Source organism: Euleptes europaea, chromosome 5, assembly GCF_029931775.1.
Source record: "Euleptes europaea isolate rEulEur1 chromosome 5, rEulEur1.hap1, whole genome shotgun sequence".
Taxonomy (NCBI): Eukaryota; Metazoa; Chordata; class Lepidosauria; order Squamata; family Sphaerodactylidae; genus Euleptes; species Euleptes europaea.
Genome location: NC_079316.1, coordinates 59,160,175 through 59,181,151, shown reverse-complemented (window position 1 = coordinate 59,181,151; position 20,977 = coordinate 59,160,175). Strand labels below are relative to the sequence as shown.

The following is a 20,977-nucleotide window of genomic DNA, read 5'->3' as shown; positions in this document are numbered from 1 at the left end:
CTCCTCTATTTTTTGCTTAATGTCCTGGAGACCGGTCGCCAACTCCTGTTTAACTGTCTGAACTTCAGTCTGTACTGTTCGCACATCAGTTTTGACCAAATTACATTCTTTGGTCAGCCTTTCTAAATCTTTGTTTACTTTGTCCATTTTACTATTTATTTGGTCCACTTTTGCTTCTAGTTTTTGTTCAGTTCTTGTTAGTTGAGATGTTAGCGCTGTCAGTTGACCTGCCAATTTATCCAGTGCCTTCTCCATATTGTTTTGTGACCTGCTAGACTTTTCCTGTTGAGGGTGGTAGCTTATTGATTCTTCTGCACTATCAATCTCTTCTTCCTTTTCCTCTTCTTCTAGATTTTTTCTTGAGGTCAGATTTTCAGCTTTATCTGTTTTTCTATTTTTTTTCATTAGATTGTATCTATATATCTTTCTTCTAGTTTGTAACTCTGTATAGTTACCAGACATGCACAGCTATAGAGTAATAAGATTAAGGATTTTTATATGCTTAAGTATTTAGTTAGATATTGATCAATCTTATTTAGGATATTCAAGTCAAGCCGCCCACACATCAGTCAATTCAGTACAAGCACATCAATTGCAATACAAAGCACATCAACTGCAACACCGGAATATGAATATTTTAACTTTTTTACAAAGATTAGACTTATTTAACCTTTCCCCCCCCCCCCAAAGCTTCTAGTTATTTATAGCACCCCCTGTGTAGTTAATGTTATATTAAATATCTTCACAAAGTTTCCATAGGTGGGAAGCAAATGCTTTTATCCCCCCAGTTTAGGTCTAGTAAGGCACACAACTATGAATTCTGGGAATTGTAGTCCTGAGTAGTACCGGTTGACGTCACCGGAAATTACCGAGCTGCAGGCTTGCCTTGGCTGCAAAGTTCTGCCTCCTTGCGAGTAACCTGTCTGGTTGGCCGTCGGAGCCCCCCTTCTATGTCAAGGGTCCCCCTTCAGGCCAGCCGTCCCTCGCTGCTTGCTCTGCCCTTCGGCTGGCTTCCTTCTCTCGCCGCCGTCTGTGCCGTTGAAATGCCGTCCTCCGCTGGTCCCGCTGCCTTGCCTTTGCTGCCGCAGGCACTGGTCTTGCCGCCTCGCCGCCGCTGCCTCCGGTCTCCGCTCAAGCTCAAGCTTCCTCTTCCTTCCTCCTCCACCAGGGAGCTGCACCGCCGCTCTTAATATGCAGAGTAGTTGTACCGCTTTGTCAAGAGGTATCCGGCAGAAAGGACAGAGAAAAAAAAGAGAAGTTAGTAAGCTCTTACCGTTTAATAGTCTGACTGTATTATTATTAACATTTATACAGCAAATTAGGGGGTAGTAAATTAATATGGAAGGGAAAAAAGGGGGGAAGGGTTTGGGGGGGGTAGTCGGTTGGGAGGTCAGAGCTGTATAGGACTCGCCTGAATTTCGCCTGCTGGGACGTCCAGAACCCCTTTGTTTGGAGTAGCGACGATCCTCCTCTCGTTGAGAGTTGAGATTCAGAAAAAAAAAATTCTGACTCAGGGCTAAAAGTATTTAGTTTTTAGCCACAGCACCGGTGATTTTCTCTCCCGCTCCTAAAGGTGCGGCCACTCCGCCATCTTGCCCAACCGGATGTTTTTCTCTTAAGTGCATTTTTGTGCACTGTGGTCACAATACAAATAGCCCCCCACATGCCTTGGAATTAAGTTCCCAGTAGGAGACTCCCAGACAATATCTGCCAAAAATCCCCTTGCAGGGCACATGGATTTTATAACATGTAAATCAGCCTTAAAGCAAGCCAGTTTCAGACACGTGCAATTTGAGAACAATAATACTGGCGCATTTGATAGATGCCTGATTCATGGGTTGGGGCCTAGTACATTGAGTAGTACTAGTAGTAATACTTTGTCTGGGAGTACTTACTGCGGCAGGAACAAACGGCAACTCTTCCCTGAACTGAGGGGAGCGTCGACTGGCCTCAGCGTTAAGGGGGAATTCCTGGAGAGCCAAGAAGAACAGGAGGCAAAGGCAGAGAGGAAGCCAAGCCCAGAGTCTCAGCAGAACATGGCATGGCAAGCAGCATCAGTGTGGGCAGCGACCCAGCTCCAGGCACAGCTAGGGTTGCCAACCTCCAGATACTAGCTGGAGATCTCCCGCTATTACAAGTGATCCCCAGCCAATAGAGAAAATGGCCGCTTTGGCAATTGGACTCTATGGCATTGAAGTCCCTCCCCTCCCCAAACCCCGCCCTCCTCAGTCTCTGCCCCCAAAACCTCCCGCCGCTGGCGAAGAGGGAATTGGCAAGCCTAGGCACAGCCAACCAGCATACTGTTGGTGGGGAATGTGGCTGGGGGAAAGGAAGAGTCAGGCAGGTGAGGTTGACTGAAGAGGGCTCTATAGAGCAGGGGTAGACTTCTGGGAGGATGGGCCAGGGCATGCTGGGAAAAGTGGCAGGTTGGGGAGAGATTCCTAGGCCAGAACTGGCCTAAAACTCCAGCTTTTAAAGACATGCGAGGGGGTGGAAGATAGGAGTTAAATCCTGCATCCAATGCCGTATTCATGACAGACGTGCGAATAGACATATAGCTGTGCTGTGAGATAATATTAGTCATTTTTTCCCTATCCAAAGTTATTTCTAAAATGTATTGTTTTCCTTGTGTGTTGACTTTGGAGGGTGATGTATTGAAGTGGACAGCAACAGATGGGATGGGATTAGGATATATTTTAAAAAGTGTTTGAGAATGTGGGAAGTGAGATTTGGAGTGCTCAAAAAGGTGTGACATTTAGGAGTACAGATAAGAGGATGTTTATTTCCTGATGGGGTGAGGATAACAAAAGGTTAACATCCTCTGTCATATGACAGATGTTAGTAATTTCTGATGTCACATCCTGCTTTTTTTTAAAAAACAACAACACTCCAAATAAAATGGAAAGTGTCACCTGAGAGTCCGTACTCATATTGCAAAGCATATTTAACCATGGCCCTTAAAAAGTAATTTTAAAATGAGACAGCTGGCATAATTATGTAGCAATATTTTAGTTTTAATTAAACAATATATTTGCTACATTAAATATTGTGCATTAGATACACAGGGTGCCTTTAGGGCTATCAAAGAGCCTAAACCCCCAGAAACTGGCATATAACGTGTCTTTGATTTATTGAAATTCTTATACTATACCAAGACATTTAAATGATTATCCATGTATTATTCAAATATAACAACCAGCAAGGCTGCTAGGAAGGCATCAATTTCTGCAAACTTTCTTTATTTCGCATTTACTACCACGTAGATTTTACTCATTCTTATTAAAAATAAATGGATGGGATTTTATACACATTTACACTTGTGAATTATATTGCTTTTCTTCAATGTTAAGTATGTGATGAATCATATCAGATGAAGTGGATGCACACACAGTTTATGCCAGCTGAGTGAATATAATAATATACACAGCTTGTAGAATCAAGTGATGGCATCTTAGTATCAGTGAGGTCACCGCTGACCTCTGCCAGTACTGGGACCAGAATCTGGCCACATCCTTAGTATGCAACTATGTAAACTGATGGATTGAGAGTTGATCCTCGCAACAGCACAACTGGAAGTCTGATTTGGGCAGTGTAAGGGAACTGAAGGAGCAACAGAGATAGATGCAGATTTTGTTAGGTTCATTGTTAGGTTCGCAGTTATCACTAGGAAGGATGTTATAGTCCACCTCAAGCAGCAGATATTGAATTATCTTCAAAGACTAGCAAGCTGTCACTTTTGACAACCATGTTGGTTCAACTTTTGGATTTTCTACACCAGGCACTAAAACATTGATATCTTCTAATGAGAATGGGCAAAGGTAACCTGACAGTTAGGTTCTTGTCCTGCTCAGAGATAGCCATTATAGGGGCTTGGCACACAACATGCTGCTTGGCTGTGTTGAATAGCCGTAAAACACACACACATACACAATTGTGTTTGTATCATTACATACTTCTTTGTGTTGTTTTCCTCCCCTCTGCCACTTCCAGTTGTTAAAAGGCACATTGTTAAAGGAAAAAAGTTTGACATTTTGAGGTGAGACTTACTACTAGGTGACTCGTTGTGCCTTATGGAAGTATCAGCTGTGACTGTCAATCTCTGTTGAGCTGTCTGGATCTGTATCAATTCGTGTGTGCTCATTCTCATACTGCCTCTTGGGAACTACAAGTTAGCCATCTGCATCTGCCAAAAGTTTTAAAAACTTTTACGCTAGTAAAAGAGATGGGTCTCGGAGCTTATCACAGTGTGCTGTTCCTGTCAGAGTTCCCCCAATGAGTTCTAAGAAGAAACGCAGTTGCATTTTCCTGATATAAATTAATCTTGAGCATTTTCACACCGCCTCACAACACATAAGTTACAAATGTACCATATTTACAAAGACAAGACTGGCGCAAGCAGCTATGATGCAGATGCAAAGCTGCAGTGTGGCATTCAAGCCAAATATTGAGGTATCCATGGAGCGTGCTTGACTCAGGTATAGATGAGTTCAATCAAGGAAAATTAAGTGTCTGAATATATTCCAGGGGAAACAAACTTTTCTTTGTTTGATGGCCCCAAAGAATTAGTCAGAAAACAAACACAAACCACAGGAGCCAAATCAGAGAATTGTATCAATTTATCATTTTTAACTGCTTTGGCCACACCAGAGCAAACAGATTTATTTCTAAACATTTGGTACATTAGGGACATTAGAACGTTCTTCCAAACAATGGACATTTCAGAAATTTGGGGAAACACTGCAGTTTTAAGGAGTGTACATTGCTATCTGTGAATTATGATGGGTTCCTACAACCCTGCAATATTGTAGAAACTTTGATAAAAATCTAATGCCTGATTTGCCCAAATGCCTTTGACTTTTTCCTGGAACACAAAAGATCCAAACTTGATTGAATCGAGGTCACCAACAAGAAATTAGAAGAGTGGGAATAACTATGAGTCACAAAGCAAAAGGGGGAGGGTGGGAGAATTCAACAACTAGCAAAATGTATTTTAAGTGACAGACTTAATGCAATGTTGATATAGGGAGGAACTACATGTTACTTGCGTATGCATATAACAAAAACCAGATGGCTGCTTTTCCCTGGGAAAGCAGCTTCGGAAGTGTGATGTGAGAAGAAGTGAGGGTGGAACACTCCAAATCCCACTCTTTAAGTTGTTTTCCCCTTGTCTTTAGTTACACACATTTGTGTTTCATGTACTTACCGTGCATTCCTGAGGGGGGAGCGAATCCCCTTAGGAGGTGGCATGACCTTGTCGCCAGCGTAAGTGCGTCTAATTACGGGACAAGATGCACTTACACTGGCGGTGAGGGCAGTTCTGTTGGTGCCCGAGTGCTGGGGAGTTGCGCCTCGCCCCTCTGCTAGCGCAATCTCCCCGTGGCACAGACCATGGTGGAGCCTTGAGGCACTGGCATGGGGGGGATTCCCAGGGCGGACCGCTGCCCTTTCAGCCCTGGCCGCCGTCATCCAGGCAGCCTTGCTGTTTTCAATGGGGCTTTTAGTCCCAGTGAAAACAAAGACTTTTAAAGGTTTTTTTCCGTCCTGGCGGCTTGTGGGAAACAGGTTAGGAGGAGGAGCAGCTGTGCCTCTTCTCTGCCATCCCCGCATGCCAGCAGCTCAGGAATGGGCTGTTAGGCCCTAAGTCAAGAGTAGGCTTAGCACTTGATGCTATATATGTCAAGGCATATCTATTCAAAACTTAATGGAAGGACAGATTCCTATTTCAGAGCTGCAGACGGGACCACAGGGCCCTACAGGGTGCTTTGCGGTCTCTGATGGTGGGTCACAGGGAAAGCTTATAGGAAACAGGAGGATTTCCTATTGCAGTTGAGTACTACCAACCAGCACTGCAACCATGGAAGAGGACTTTGCCGTCTCCATACGTTCTCATACACCTGACCAACCTTTAAGAAAAAGATGATGATGAAGAACAGTTGGTTTTTATATGCTGACTTCCTCTACCACTTAAGGGAGAATCAAACCGGTTTACAATCACCTTCCCTTCCCCACAACAGAGGTAGGTGGGGCTGAGAGAGTGTGACTAGCCCAAGGTCACCCAAGCTGGCTTCATGTGTGAAGTGGGGAAACAAATCCAGTTTCATTAAGAAAATGGAGATGGGGGAAGTGTGAGGGAGACCTTTATGGACCCCCCCTCTTTCCCATGAGTAACTGAATCCACAATTTTAGTTTGACTCACTACCATAACTAATTGGCATTTGAGTCTTTTTTCACTGGAAATAACCTTACTAGGCAACTGGTCTCATCTTCTGTGTGGGTCCGTGATTTGCTTATAGCAAGTCATAGCAATGGGAGGCAGACTGAACTTGTCCTTGCTGGATCAGAAGGGATTTGTTATGAATTGTATTCAGCCACAGTTTGAGGCAGTCTCCACTTCTCATTGTTGGTAGGACAGGGGCTCTGTTTGCTGCTGGGGGACAGAGAAAAAAACAGCCCTTCTCACACAGCTGCAGAAAACCATCTTTTCTGCTGCAGACTGGTTAAAATCTCTGTGAAGACTTGCACAGTTTCCCCGTATCCAACCCCAGTTTGCGACCCTCTGTGTAACTGTAATATCAGTAGCCCCACATAAATAGCATTTGGATGCCCAACAGACCACTGGATACATTCCTGTCTACATTATTAATAACTGCAAAATAAAAGCTGCCAAATTAATAACTGCAAAATAAAAGCTATGCTTGGCAGGCCAGAAAAGTTAAGAGCCCAAGGCATGGTAAGTACTCCAATGTCTTTATCAATGCCATTTCCCACTCCCATGCCATTTCCCACATCAGTGTGCAACAGGTTTAATATGACCCTTGCTGCTTCTCCCTTTTGAATTTCCACTCAAAGAAAGTTTTAAGCCTTACATCTTCTCTCCTCTGTAGTATCCTCACAACAGCCCTATGAGGTAGGTTAGGCTGAGAGTGTGTGACTGGTCCAAGGTCACCAGCAAGCTTTCATAGCGGAATGGAGATTTAAACCTAGATGCCAGTCTAACCCTTGAACCACTAACACTGGCTTAAACTCACAGCTGGGGCATCCATTTTTCTAATAATAATGCTTTGCAATTATATAACATGTTTCGTGTTTAAAATGCTCCACATATATGACCTTGTTGTAATCCTGGCAGAGGCTCTGTCAGGCAAGACCATATTGTTATCCTGATATTGCAGATGGAGGGCTGAGAGTCATTTTCATTCTCCATTGTATACATATGACTATTCCCCTGGATCACGGTTCTGTGTGTGCCATGACATCACCAGAGCCGTGTCCCTGGGAACTGAGGATCCAACTAGACCTGACAGCCAGCTTGGTGTAGTGGTTGAAGTGTCAAATTAGGATCTGGGAGCCCCAGGTTCGAATCCCTACTGTGCCACAGAAGCTTAACTGGAGACATTGGGCTAGTTGCACACTTTCAGCATAACTTACCTCACAGGGTTGTTGTGATGATAAAATGGAGGAGGGGAAAATGTCGCAAGCCACTTTGGATCCCCATTGGGGAGAAAGGCAGTGTACCAAATGAATGACATCAATAATGCACAATATGAATGGATTTTGTGAATGTTTCTAAAAGAACAAACAGGAGTTCTGGTAGACCAGTTCAAGTTAGGAAATGTGTGGTGTGTGTGTACTTTGGAAGTTTAAACTTTTTCCTCTTTGAGCCATGTCCCCAGTCCAAGTTAGGGTCTCCTGTGGCTACTTTTGCTACTGCGGGGGAAAAAAGCCCTGTAGAAGATCCATTCAAGGATCTCCTGACATTACATGTAGTGAACTCTGGTCACAGCAGACACAGTGACCCCATAGGTTTTCCAAGGCAAGAGACATTCAGAGGTGGTTTGCCATTGCTTGTCTTTATGTAGCACTCTGTCATCTCCCATTCAAGCACTAACCAGGGCTGACTCTGCTTAGCTTCCAAAATCAGATAAATTTTCTATCTTTTCCCTAACAATGCAATCATAATGTTCACATTTTTCAGTTCAATATATTTCTGTTGTCGCCTGGTGATGTATTATAGCTTGTACATACTTGATAATATTTGGTTGTGACTAAGGAAAATGGGGGGTGGAAACACCACCTTTCTCTAGGCACCAATGGATCTAACTGTACAACCAAAACTATAAAATTGTCTTGCACTTGCTGCTCACGTGATGGATGAAGGGAAATTCCTCCCAGATTCAGCCTGTTAGCAATAAAACAAGCAGATTATCTGCTGTCTTCCCCAGGCAATTATAACCCAGGACTACTGCAAATCACATTATTAGATTATTCCACAAGAAGCATTGCAGGTCCTGTTGGTAACAACAGATTGTAGCGAATTTACTCTAACCTGGAAGCAATTACCCCCACCCCACCCACACACCCAAACCCTACACGACAAATCCTCTTGCCTTCAATCCTAGTAGTACCTTTTTGCCATAGTGTGGTCATCTCCACCTTTCTATAACAAAAGCTGTTTTTTAAAGGGGCTAAATTAAAAAAAAAAAAAAACCACACGTGGAAATTTGCTCAAGGCCAAATAAACTGACAAATTGCTACACTTGAGGGAGCAAGACATCAGTTTCTACAGTAATTATTCCTGTCAGTTTGATGCTGCATGGAGTTTTTTGGGGGAAAGTCTGAAACTGAAAATGGGAATTTAAAAAGCTGATAGTATCATATCTGCTGAGGAAAGCAATTTGTTTTTGGGCATTGTCTTTTTAAAGCTTAGGCTGTTTTATGATCTGTGACAGTCCCTGGAAACCGTAGGCCTTGGGGGCCGTGGTCTCATTATGCCCTGGTGACATCAAGACTGGAGTGGTGTAACTTGCTTTACATGGGTCTTCCTTTGAAAATGGTTCGGAAACGGCAGCTGATGCAGAATGTGGCAGCTAGGGTGCTTCTTGACTGTGACAGTTGCGGAAACTGTTCCACCCTGTGCTACAGTATCTTTGAAGTCTCCCAGTCTGTTTCCAGAACTGATTCAAAGCACTGGCCCTGGCCTCCACAAAGCCTTGGAACTGGGTATTTACAGGGCTGCCTACATCCCCGGGACCCTGCCTATAACTTGAGATCTTCCAGAGTTGGCCTTCCCAAGGGCTGACTTTTGCAGGAGATAAGGCAAGTGGATGTGCAGAGAAGGCCTTTTCCATGGCTGTGGAGGGGCTGTGGCTCAGTGGTAGGGCATCTGCTTGGCATGCAGAAGGTCCCAGGTTCAATCCCCAGCATCTCCAGTTAAAGGGACTAGGCAGGTAGGTGATGTGAACGACCCCCACCTGAGACCTTGGAGAGCCACTGCTGGTCTGAGTAGACAATACTGACATTGATGGACCAAGGGTCTGATTCAGTAGAAGGCAGCTTCATGTGTTTACGGCTACTCCTGAGCTCTAAAACTCCTTCCTTCCAGAGACCAGAGAGCCTTTATAAGGTTGCCATCACAAAGTTGGGAAATTCCTGGGGGTTTTGGGGTTGAACCTGGGGAAGAACTTCCATGGGGGTATGCCATACAGTCCACCCTCTGAAGCAGCCCTTTTCTCCAGGGGAACTAACCTCTGTTGTTTGGTGATCAACTGGAATACTGGGAGAGCACCAGGCCCTGCCTGGAGGTTGGCAACCTTACCTTTGAGGGAGGCTAAATAAACCACTTCCCCAAAGCTATTTTGATCAGTTTCTTTTCAATTTTATCAATGGTGTTGCTTTTAAAAACTCATTTTTTATTACGGCTGCTACTAATGGTCCCAGGGTTTTGAGGCTAGATCTAAATGGGCGTGGGAGGTATTTTAATAACTGCTGTTTTATTTGTATTATTTTCATTTGTTATTTTTATTCATTCGGTTATCATAATATTCTTTTTGAAGCCAACCTGACTGCTTTTTTAAAGTGGAAAAACAGGATAAAATCTGATAAACAAAATAATTACTTAGAAGTGAGGTTTTTTAAAAAAGCCTTAAACTGAGGGTCACCACACTTTGTATTCCCAGCGATGTATTAAGAGTTTGAAAATGTTATAAAAAACATAGCTTTAAAAGGGTTTTTGGATACCACGGCATATAAATGGTTGGAAGACGTCTTCACAGCTAAAGGGGCCAAACAAAGTGCAAACAGTATTTTTTATAAGTTTCAAACTCTTAATACATCGGTGGGAATACATAGAAAGTGTGAACAGTATTTTGTATATTGAACAGTCAGCTTCCAATCCATTCAGAGAAAAACCTCATTTCTATCCTGCCCACTATCCCATCCGAATGGCTATTTGTGAAAATCACTTTGTAAAGTGTCGCAGCTAGAATATTGCTCATAGACTAATAAGCGCAGGGTTTGAATGCCTACTCAGCCCTGAAGATCACTGCCTAATGTATGTTTCAGATCATTGCAAACCTAAATTGGCCTAAACCCCCCTGCACCACCCTGAAGTTCTTGCAGCAAAGACAATATGGATATGTGCCAGTTGAAATAATGATAATTTGCAGTTTGTGTCATTTGCAATTAACAGCCCTCTTAAAGAATCACCCACCCCATCTTTCTTCAGCAAATTATTACTTGCATGACACAGAAAATATTGTCGAAGGCTTTCACGGTCAGAGTTCATTGGTTCTTGTAGGTTATCCGGGCTGTGACCGTGGTCTTGGTATTTCTTTCCTGACGTTTTGCCAGCAGCTGTGGCAGGCATCTTCAGAGGAGTAACACTGAAGGACAGTGTCTCTCAGTGTCAAGTGTGTAGGAAGAGTAATATATACTCAGAAAGGGGTTGGGTTGAGCTGAATCATTGTCCTGCAAAAAGTAACAAAGGTAATGTGCTAATCATTGTCCTGTAGGTATCAAGATAATGTGCTACAGGACAATGATTAGCACATTACCTTGGATACTTTTTGCAGGACAATAACTCAGCTCAAACCCAACCCCTTTCTGACTATATATTACTCTTCCTACACACTTGACACTGAGAGACACTGTCCTTCAGTGTTACTCCTCTGAAGATGCCTGCCACAGCTGCTGGCGAAACGTCAGGAAAGAAAATACCAAGGCCACGGTCACACAGCCCGGATAACTCACAAGAGCCACAGAAAAATATTGTTTCAGAATTGTTAGGGCTTCGCCTTTCTAATCTGAACGGCAGAAATGCAACAGAGGCACCATTTCCCTGCATGGCGATTCAGCGCTGGAGAAAGCTCCACCGGTTAAACCCCAGCCTGTCGCATGGCTGAGAGAGGCGCACGTGTTCTGCCAGGAAAAGGGAGGCGAACTGTTAAAGAAATCACCGGGCCCCCCTGTTTTCTGTCCTTTTATTAACGGCCGCTCGCTTGAACATCACCCTCCGAGAAGGAAAAGCCAGAGCCCCTTACAGGCTGCCCTGGCGGCAGCGGTTCTGCCCGCTCCCCAAGGAAGCCAAGCCAAGCCTGACCGCCGCCCGCCCCTTTGAAGACTATGAATGGGAGCCGCCGTGACGTCTCCGGGCGGCTCTGCTGAGAAGGACCCAATGAGCTCACCGCCTTCCCGAAGCTCCGCCCCCCAGCCCAGCCTCGGTGGCTCACGGGGGTTGAGACGTCAGCTTGACATGGCAGCCTCCAGGAAGTGTTGAAGTGGAAGGGGGGGGGAGGGGGCAAGAGGATCAGGTGAGCAACTGAAAGGCTTCTCGTGTGAATGGCGGTTTTTGGACGCGCCGGGTTGCGTGCACGTGTGAGTCCGTTGGGAGAGGCATAGTGGAGGGCCTTGGCTTTCCTGGGAGGAGGAGGAGGAGGAGGAGAACGCAGTGCTGGGGTGCTAAACTGAACAATGGCAGCTAGACGTGTTTACTGGAAGGTTTATAAACGAAGCCCATTCATACCAGCTGGGCGGAAGGATCTAGGTTTCCAGGGTTTTTAAAAGACTAAGCCTTGTAGTGGTTGAGGATGAGGGGCCGTGGCTCAGTGGTCGAGCATCTGCTTGGCATGCAGAAGGCCCCAGGTTCAATCCCCAGCATCTCTAGTGAAAGGGACTAGGCAAGGAGCTGATGGGAACGACCCCTGCCTGAGACCCTGGAGAGCCATGGGAAGGGGCCGTGGCTCAGTGGTCGAGCATCTGCTTGGCATGCAGAAGGTCCCAGGTTCAACCCCCAGCATCTCCAGTTAAAGCAGTGGTTCCCAACCTTTTTTTGACCAGGGACCACTAGGACTTTTTTGTTCGGTGCAGGGACCCCAAGGTCCAATATGAAAATTCAGAGAATTTGAAAATAAACTTTAATCATAACTGTTAGTTAAACATTAAACTTAGAATAATATTTGAATATATATATATTATAATAGAGAACTTTTAATTGAAAATATTAATTTATTATGGGTTTATAACTTTGTTTCGCAGACCTTAGTTTAGTTCTCGCGGACCCCCGGTTGGGAACCAGTGAGTTAAAGGGACCAGGCAAGTAGGTGATGGGAAAGACCTCTGCCTGAGACCCTGGAGAGCCGCTGCCGGTCTGAGCAGACAATGCCGACTCTGATGGACCGAGGGTCCGATTCAGTATAAAGCAGCTTCATGTGTTCATGTGATGCAAATCGGTGGCAGGGTTTTAGCTCTTAAGGAGAGAGCTTGTCTGAGTGACTGGGTGTGTGCATGTAGGTAAGATTCCTGAATGGTGTGCAGCTGTCTGATTCTGTCCATGTTAATTCAGAAGTGCACTGAGTGTTGGAACTATGGGAGGGGGTGCTGTAAGCATCTGCTGTCTTTTGTTGTGTCACTTTTGATTTAAAAAAAAATGCGTAGCAGCATCTCTTAAAATTGACGATAATAATCGTTCTTTAAATGCGCGGTTACATCTTACTAATCAAAGCAAAGCCGCTTTTAAAATATTACAAGCCTAGAGCAAAAGAGACACTTTATTTTATTGGACCAGCTAGTCATTAATTATGGGATGTGAAGCTGTTGGGTCAACATGACTCATTCAGGCTTAGGTATTTCAGATAATTTTTATAAAAGTTTTATGCCCTGGTAATGAAGTTAACTTTTTATGGCAAAGGAACATGAAAAGTGCAACAAACTATTAAAAGCCTGGGTCCTAGCAGCTGCATATAACAATCATTGAGCACCCTAGAAATATCCATGAAACTGACCTGAGACCAGAAGCAGACCATAAACAGCTAAAAATATAAAAGTCCTTAGGTAAATGACTGTGTTAAAAGAAATGTTTTGACCTGGTGCCCGAAAGAATATGGTAGGTGCCAGGCAGGGGTAGGGCATTACAAAGTGAGGTGCCACCACTGAAAATGTGCTGTCTCTACTTGCCACCAGCCTTACATCTGGGGGAGGGGGGCACAGACCGCACAGTTTGCGAGGCAGATCTTAACTGACTGGCTGGACAGTGTGGGAGGAGACGGTCCTTCAAGTATCCCATTTTCATTTATTTGCTTTATTTACTACATTTACCTTTGTCCCCAATGGGAACCAAAAGTGGCTTGCAGCATTTTCCCCTTCTCCATTTTATCCTCTTGATGACCATGTGAGGTAGGTCAGGCCAAGAGTGTGTGACTGGCCCAAGGTCACCCAGCAAGCTTCCATGGCAGGGTGGGGATTCGAAACTGGGTCTCCCACATCCTAGTCCAACAACTACTGCACCATACTGGTTTTCCAACTTCTCCATTCCTGGAATTTGCTAAATCTTCACAAGCTGTTCATCCACAGATGGTTATTTGGCTTGCCCCACTGAATGCAATGTGAATTTTTGGCTGCTGTGAGTAAGTGCCAGACTGATTCAAGCTGAGCTTTGCTCACAGAACTCTGAAGGTAGCCAAGAAGGGCAATTGTTAGATCATAAGTTAAAGAGTATCTGTTCATTAGTCTCATTTTTTTTTTAAACTTCTTAAATTTACTGCAGTGCCACTATATGTGCATAAAATATGCTGCTGGCTGTAAACATCTCAGAGGGTGTCATTTTGAGTATTATAAAGTGAGTCTGGTAATTAATTCTTTTTCTAGCTACCAGTTTAAAGTAAATAATTAGGATCCTTGTAGTTTTATATTTATAACATATCTAGTTTATCGGAAATTTGAAGGCCAGGTTTGAGAGATTAATTTAACTTCATAACAACCCTTGTGATGCACGATTGGCTTATTAAGAGCGCTGCGTCCTTGGGCTGCATGGCTTAATATCAGTTTGAACGCAGGTTTTCTAGTCCAAGTCCAACCTTCAACCCTCTGTGTCATAATTGTTTCTGATCTGCTGTCGTGAACTGGAACAATCCTATCATGGCACCAATCTTTATTTTGTGCTTTGTTATTATGGGAAGAGAGAGGTTATTGTGGCCAAAGTCTCTTTTGAAGTTTTGCCCTTTGCTTTGTCAGGCACTGCGGAGTTAATCAAGAACGAGCGCTGAGCTGGATGGTATTTGTGCTGTCAACGGCTGGAAAACCAAGGGTTTGAAGAGAAGACCAAGGAGGGCAGGTATAGTTCATGGTTCTGGAGGCACAAACTGAATTCTGTCTTTTTATTTCTGATGAGAAAATTGGTTTAATTTTGGTTTCAAAGACCAAAGGGGCAAATGAAAGCGGGAGAGTTATGAAACCTACTGCCTTGTTATAATTAGTGCTGCTGGAGTGACCAAGATAATCTCTCCCCTTGGAGAATCTGGTGGAATTAGCTTTAATGACCACTCAGGGAAAATGGAAGGGAGGGAAAGTGTTGCTCTTTTGTAGTACTGTGCTGAAGGCCAAAGAGACACCATCTGACGTTCATGCTGGACATCTCTAGCCAGCTGTAGGTGGAGTCACTGAATAGGCCTCTGAAGGAAGAGATGGCACAGAAAGTAGGTTAATTTAACTAACAAGCAATGGGGGAACATAGTGACAACTATGTGTGGATGCATGTCATTTATCCTTGCCTGTTTCTTTCTGGAATGAGTTTCTGAAAGTAAAAGTTGCTTTAAAACCCAGCAAAAATAGATGCCTTGAGCAAAAATTAGTGTGTTAAGTAGTTACTGAAACACATCCATTATTTGCTCATCAATATATTTTATTCAAATCCTTCCAGAGATTCCTGTCTTGGGTTGCGGTTTTGGAAATACAAAAATATCCTTAGAGCCTTAATTTTCCCCCTCTAACCCTTAGCAGTCAGATCCCTGAGTCCTGTTTTTGTCTTTGTAGCACAAACACATTTATTGACAAAGTACTGTGATCTTAATACGGTTTGGTTAGTATGTCGGGCACACTATATTAAATATTGGGCTTTGGCTGCCGGAGGCAGTTTCCCCTTCATTAGCAAATCAATAGCTGGGGAAGACACTGGACTAGAGTCTGGAAGTCAAGTCCATCAGCTGTTGAGTGTCAGGCACATTTGCTTCATAAAGCATAGCTGAATGTTCAGAGCAAATAATGGATACATTTCAGTAAGGCTTACAGCAAAACTAGAAAACACTTTATAACTATACATGTTATGCATTTATCATATTCCAAAAGGGCTTCAATTTATTGAGAGGGTTTTTTTACAAGCACAGTTTCTTCCATCTCAGTATTTTTAAAAAAGATTTTTATTTCGTTTTAGTAAGAATTCAAACACAAATAGAATACATTAAAAAGTACAAAAGCAATACCATACAATACAAACATAAAAATTAAATAATAGTAGAAAAAACAAGTTCTGAGTGAACATATAAAATTTTGATAGTGTTACAATATTTTCCACTTTGTAGCCAGCACCACTCTTGCTGCCGAGGTCACATATCTGAACAACTCTTCCAAAGATTTCCCAGTAACAGTTGGTACTATTCCTAGCAACATATTTTTAGGATCCATTGCAAAATTTCTGTATAAACTTTGCTGCAGAATTTTTTAACCTTCTTGCATGACCACCATGCGTGAAAAAAAGTTCCATGTATCTCCCTATATTTCCAACAGTGTCTGCTCATGTTCATTTTCTGTATCTCCTTTGGTGTGATGTACCACTGAAAAAACATTTTATACCAATTTTCTCTTAGGTGTGGCTTGCTGTGAATTTAATTACTGTAGTCCATAACTTCCCCCACTGTTGCATTGAGATCTCCTTACCAAAGTTCTGCATCCATTTCACCATGCATGGCTTGACTTGTTCAGACTCAGTATCATATTTAAGTAGCAATTTGTAGATTCTGCCTAACAGATTATCATTATGTTTCATAATCATGTTTTCAAATTTTGTTGTTTCTCTCATTTTGCCAGTTGTCAAACAGTCTTTTCTTAATCTTGAGACCAGTTGGCAATATGTAAACCATTTTATATTTTATTCTCCTCTTTGATCATCTGCCACCATCTCAGTATTATGGTGAAAAGCTGTACAGGCGAAGTTTCGTACTTCAAGTCCTTTTTGGAATATACCAGATGGTATGTTCCCAATTAGAAGAAAGATCTCTTAGCTTCTGTGCTGAACAAATGACCTGGTGCCAGTTTTATCAAAGCAAAGTGCAGCATGAGGTTGTTTATTGCACATACTAGGCTTTTTTCCTGTCCTTTCAAATGTTAATTGATATACTTGAATGTACATCCACTATTCAATTCTGAATGTCAAATTAATTGGGCCGAGGAGACCATGGGTTGATCTAAGGACGTGTCTGCATGGTTTTTTACACTGGTTATTCCATTCAGTTATTTCAGTGCTGCAGTGGGTTAGTTTGACCTCCAAGGCAAAGGAATCCTTTTGGGATGCTCAGTTGGAGTCAAAGCCTAAGTTACAGTTGTAGAAGAATTATTTAAGAACACTGACCAAGTTGGTTGTAATATACATCCTTATGAAAAACAGCAATGTCTCTTTATCATGCCACTGTTTCCCATGGGGTTCACACCAGAAAGGGTTACTTCAGAAGGAATGAACCTTTTCAGGTAACTTGGGTTTTTGTGTGTGTGCATAGAAGGAATAACAGAACTTCATTGTACTCATCTTTTATTTCTTTATAAGCTTGCTAAGGCTGCAATTCCTAAACGGGGTGCTAAAAACACTTTTGGAAGTCAGTGTAGCAAAAGAGGCCAAGAAGGGATGGGACAGAACAAAGGATCTGCAGTTGTGGAGTTACGGTGTGGGAAACAGAACACATGGTGATAGGAAGGAAAGAGCAGGTATCTTCCAGATAGGGGTCACCAGATAGGCCCACAGATAGATATTCTGGTGATGAGCACTGTGAGAAAAATGTTTGGGTACTGCTGCTTTAGAGCACATCCTGAATGTGTATATCACTCAGTGCTGGTGGACTTTTTTTGCTGCAGGGTATTCTAAATACGCAGCAAGAGGTGAATTTGGAGACTGCTAGTTTCTTTATCCACCCCACTAGTTAAAAACAATGGCCCTAAGAACTTTTAATGTTCAAAATGGCTTTTTAATATATCTCAAACATTATTATATTCCAGAAATCATCTTCTGCTAACCTTCTCCAGCAAAGCATTTAATCAAGGAGAATAAATTGCAAGTTTCAGAAGCTCAATTTTCATTTAATAGACATGCCTATTAGAGATGTAAAAATTGGTTTTTGTAGGTTATCCGGGCTGTGTAACCGTGGTCTTGGTATTTTCTTTCCTGACTTTTCACCAGCAGCTGTGGCAGGCATCTTCAGAGGAGTAACACTGAAGGACAGTGTCCTTCAGTGTTACTCCTCTGAAGATGCCTGCCACAGCTGCTGGCGAAACGTCAGGAAAGAAAATACCAAGACCATGGTTACACAGCCCGGATAACCTACAAGAACCAATGAACTCTGACCGTGAAAGCCTTCGACAGAGATGTAAAAATTTTGGAAATTTGAACCCATGGAACCCCCCTCCCTTTTTGGGGAGAAAGAAGGAAATTTGGGGAAATATATGCATACTTACTATCAAACCTGAACTTATTTTACTGATTAAACAGAATAAAATGCATCATTTATAACTAATTAGGATATAAAATTGTACTATTTGGTTGTATCTATGGAATTTAAAAGTATAAATGGTTTCATTTTCTCTAAGAAAAATTGCAAACGTACCCAGTACTTGAGAAAAAGTTTCAAACTGTTGCACTCTATGCTACCATAGTATACACATCTTTAATGTTTGCCATCTGAGATGTAGGAAGAAATAAAAGCTGAAAGAAAAATTATGTTGTAAACGAAAGTATATTATTTGGGCAGAAAATGTCTACAGTATACATCAGAATTAACATTATCTAACACTGTAGCTTGTCTTACATAAACATTTTCATACTACACATTTTGAATAAACCCTTGTCTTTCATTTTGCTCATTCCAAAAAGAAAACAACCATAGGCATTGTTTTTAGTTTTCTACTGGATTTCCAAGTTTTTGCACTAGAAAAATTGAAAAAGTTCAGTTATTTTAATGCTATACATTCTCTGTGTGAAAAACCTTGACATAAGGGCTTGACAAATCCCAGGTGCCAGGTTGCCATACTGCCTAGAAATTTCATTGTGGCAGTTAGAATTTTCAGCAAACATTTTATCATAGCATCACTTCCTCCAGTCTATCATCCATCCCCTGACAAACAATTCAAAATTTTGAATGCAAGGTCTGTAAGTGTTTATCTTGGAAGGAGAATGTATGCCTAGCAGAATCCAGTCGAAATTGAAGCGCACTAGGATATGGAATATGCTTAGAGAAGCAGATGTTTCAAGCAATTTCACATACAAAGAACTTTAGATTTCCTGTTGGAATTTGAAATAATTTGGGTGCAAAATTCACAGGACTGTAGCTGAGTTTTTTTCCCCCCTCTAGGAACATGGCTCCAAAGATTACTACAGAACTGCTTAGACAGCTGCGGCAGGCAATGAAAAATTCCAAATATGTTCCAGAGCCAATCCAAGCCTACGTTGTGCCCTCAGGAGATGCACATCAGGTATGGGATTTGGTAGAATTGTCTTCTGCTAACGGGAATTTCTTAGAGAAAGATCCAAGTGTTAAGGTTCTCTAACCACTGGTGTTTCATTTGTAGAAATGGTTATCATGCTTTGAGTATTACATGAAAGCATGCCAAAACAACTGCTTACAACCTAAGAATGTTTTTCTGTAATAATGATCTAAGGAGATATGACGAGATAGCAGCTTCCTGAGCTTTTGGTCCTACATGAGAAGCACCTTAAATGGCTGGTGATTTTATGTGTGAACTAACCATAGTACTTGTACCATGTCGACAAGTTACCTGGTACAGATTCTAAACAGGGCCTAATTACAGGTTTTCCTATCTGTCCTTCCCAGGTTGTCCCCAAGGACTTTTAAGTCAGGGGTGTAAATTATGAGGTCCTTTCTGGGAACCCAATTCCCAAGCATGCTGGGCCTGATTTGGATCAGGACTGTCGTGTGTGGAGAGAAAGGGCTTTAGCTTTACCCCGGCTCCATTTTCCTGGTCTGTAATAGCCCAGAGGGAGGTGCTGTTTGTCTGCTGGGGAAACCTATGTGGACCTCATTAGAACATATGCATTCTAAAACTGGGCTGTATCAGATCAGGCCAGGAAAGTGATGTGGGGGAAGGCTTAAGCCACTTCTCCCCATGCAACATGCTTCTGATTAGATTTGGGCCCTTGCCTGCTTGGGAAACGAGTTCCCAGTGGAGAACACATAGCTGATGAGAATAACGTAAGATGCTTTGGGTCTCCATTGTGGAGCAAAGCAGGGTATAAATTAGATAAATAAACTATAAATACAGCTGATTGGGGGCAATAAAAGGAGAGTAGGTGGGAAGGAGAAGAAGAACCAGGTGGGGATGTAGGGGCAGCCAGGAGAAGGAAAAGAGGAAATAGTGTGAGGAGGGGGATGCAGGGGAAAGTGAGGTGTCCCCCACAAGTTTTTGCGGGTTTTCTGCTGCACAGCTCGGCCTAGCTTGGCAGCCGGTGCCACATAACTGGGCCCTACCCAGACTGGCGGCTGGAACCATGTACAGTTTTTTCCATGAAGAGGCTGTGAGGGAGAGGGAAGGAAGGAATGCTAAAGGCCGGGGGTGGGGGTGGGTGGGCAGATGAAGGTTGGTTGGTGGGTGGGAAGGAGAGAAGGAAGCTGAAAAGGGGAGCTATAGGAGCTTTTAGGGAAGGGAAAGAGAAAATAGTAGGGCATGAGAAGATGTGACCCCCCCCCCCCGCACAGACACATACAACTTTTTGCGGGTCTGCCACTTGTAAGACTATAAATAGAGAATGTAAGGGGGCATATTATGTTTCTCATGTAAATTTGGGAACTGGGCTAGTAATGACATGTGCGAGTGACCATTTTGGTCCCCCCCCCCATTTCCTGTGATAATTGTGAAAGGTATCCCATATGGCAAATGAAGCTCCCCAAAGCCAGGGAAACAGCCATGGTGGTGCAGTGAATAGTGAACTACCAGCAGAAGCAATCAGAGGGAATGCAGTCTTGCTGCTCTAATGTTGCTAAGTAGCTGATATTCTTGGCATTGTCATCTCTGCAATGTAGTATGCCGAGTAGAGCATTAGAATCATAAAGTTGGAAGGGGCCCTACAGGCCATCTAGTCCAACCCCCTGCTCAAAGCAGGATCAGCCTAGAGAACCCCTGGCAAGTGTTTGTCCAGCCTCTGCTTAAAGACTGCCAGTGAGGGGGGGAGCTCACCACCTCCCTAAGTAGGTGATTCCACTGTCAAACTACTCTTACTGTAAATCCCCTCCCCCCAATATCCAGCCGGTACCTTTCCGCCCACAATTTAAACCCATAGTCCTATCCTCTGCTGCCGACAGGAACAGCTCCCTGCCCTCCTCTAAGTGACAGCCCTTTAGATACTTAAAGAGATCGATCATGTCCCCCCTCAACCTCCTCTTCTCCAGACTAAACATTCCCAACTCCTTCAGCATCTCCTCATAGTGCTTGGTCTCCAGCCCCCGATCATCCTCATCGCTTTCCTCTGCACCCATTGTGCCAGGGCCACAAGTCCTTTTCTTGTACTGTAGGCAAACCCTGCGGATTTATCCTGCTCTCACTTCCTGTAGGTGAGAGGTTCTTCTGCAGCGGGTGCATGTTCTTCTCTTCCTGCCTGTGGCTGCTTCTCTGTTGCTCTGGTTACACCTGCTAGACTTCTAACACGTTCCTG

General features: G+C 43.2%; 1 protein-coding gene across 2 annotated transcripts in view; it reads left to right on the top strand.

Annotated features, from left to right (window-relative positions):
- XPNPEP1 (X-prolyl aminopeptidase 1) overlaps positions 1–20,977 on the top strand; it is a 130,398-nt gene that overhangs the window by 78,939 nt on the left and 30,482 nt on the right. The window contains exons 1-2 of one of the 2 annotated variants that reach the window (XM_056850577.1): positions 14,364–14,386; positions 18,663–18,783. In XM_056850577.1, coding sequence (XP_056706555.1) covers positions 18,667–18,783 — 117 coding nt within the window. In that variant the 5' untranslated portion in view covers positions 14,364–14,386; positions 18,663–18,666. Of the gene's footprint in view, positions 1–14,363; positions 14,387–18,660; positions 18,784–20,977 lie in introns of those variants that run through there. The other variant, XM_056850576.1, reaches the window with a different exon arrangement.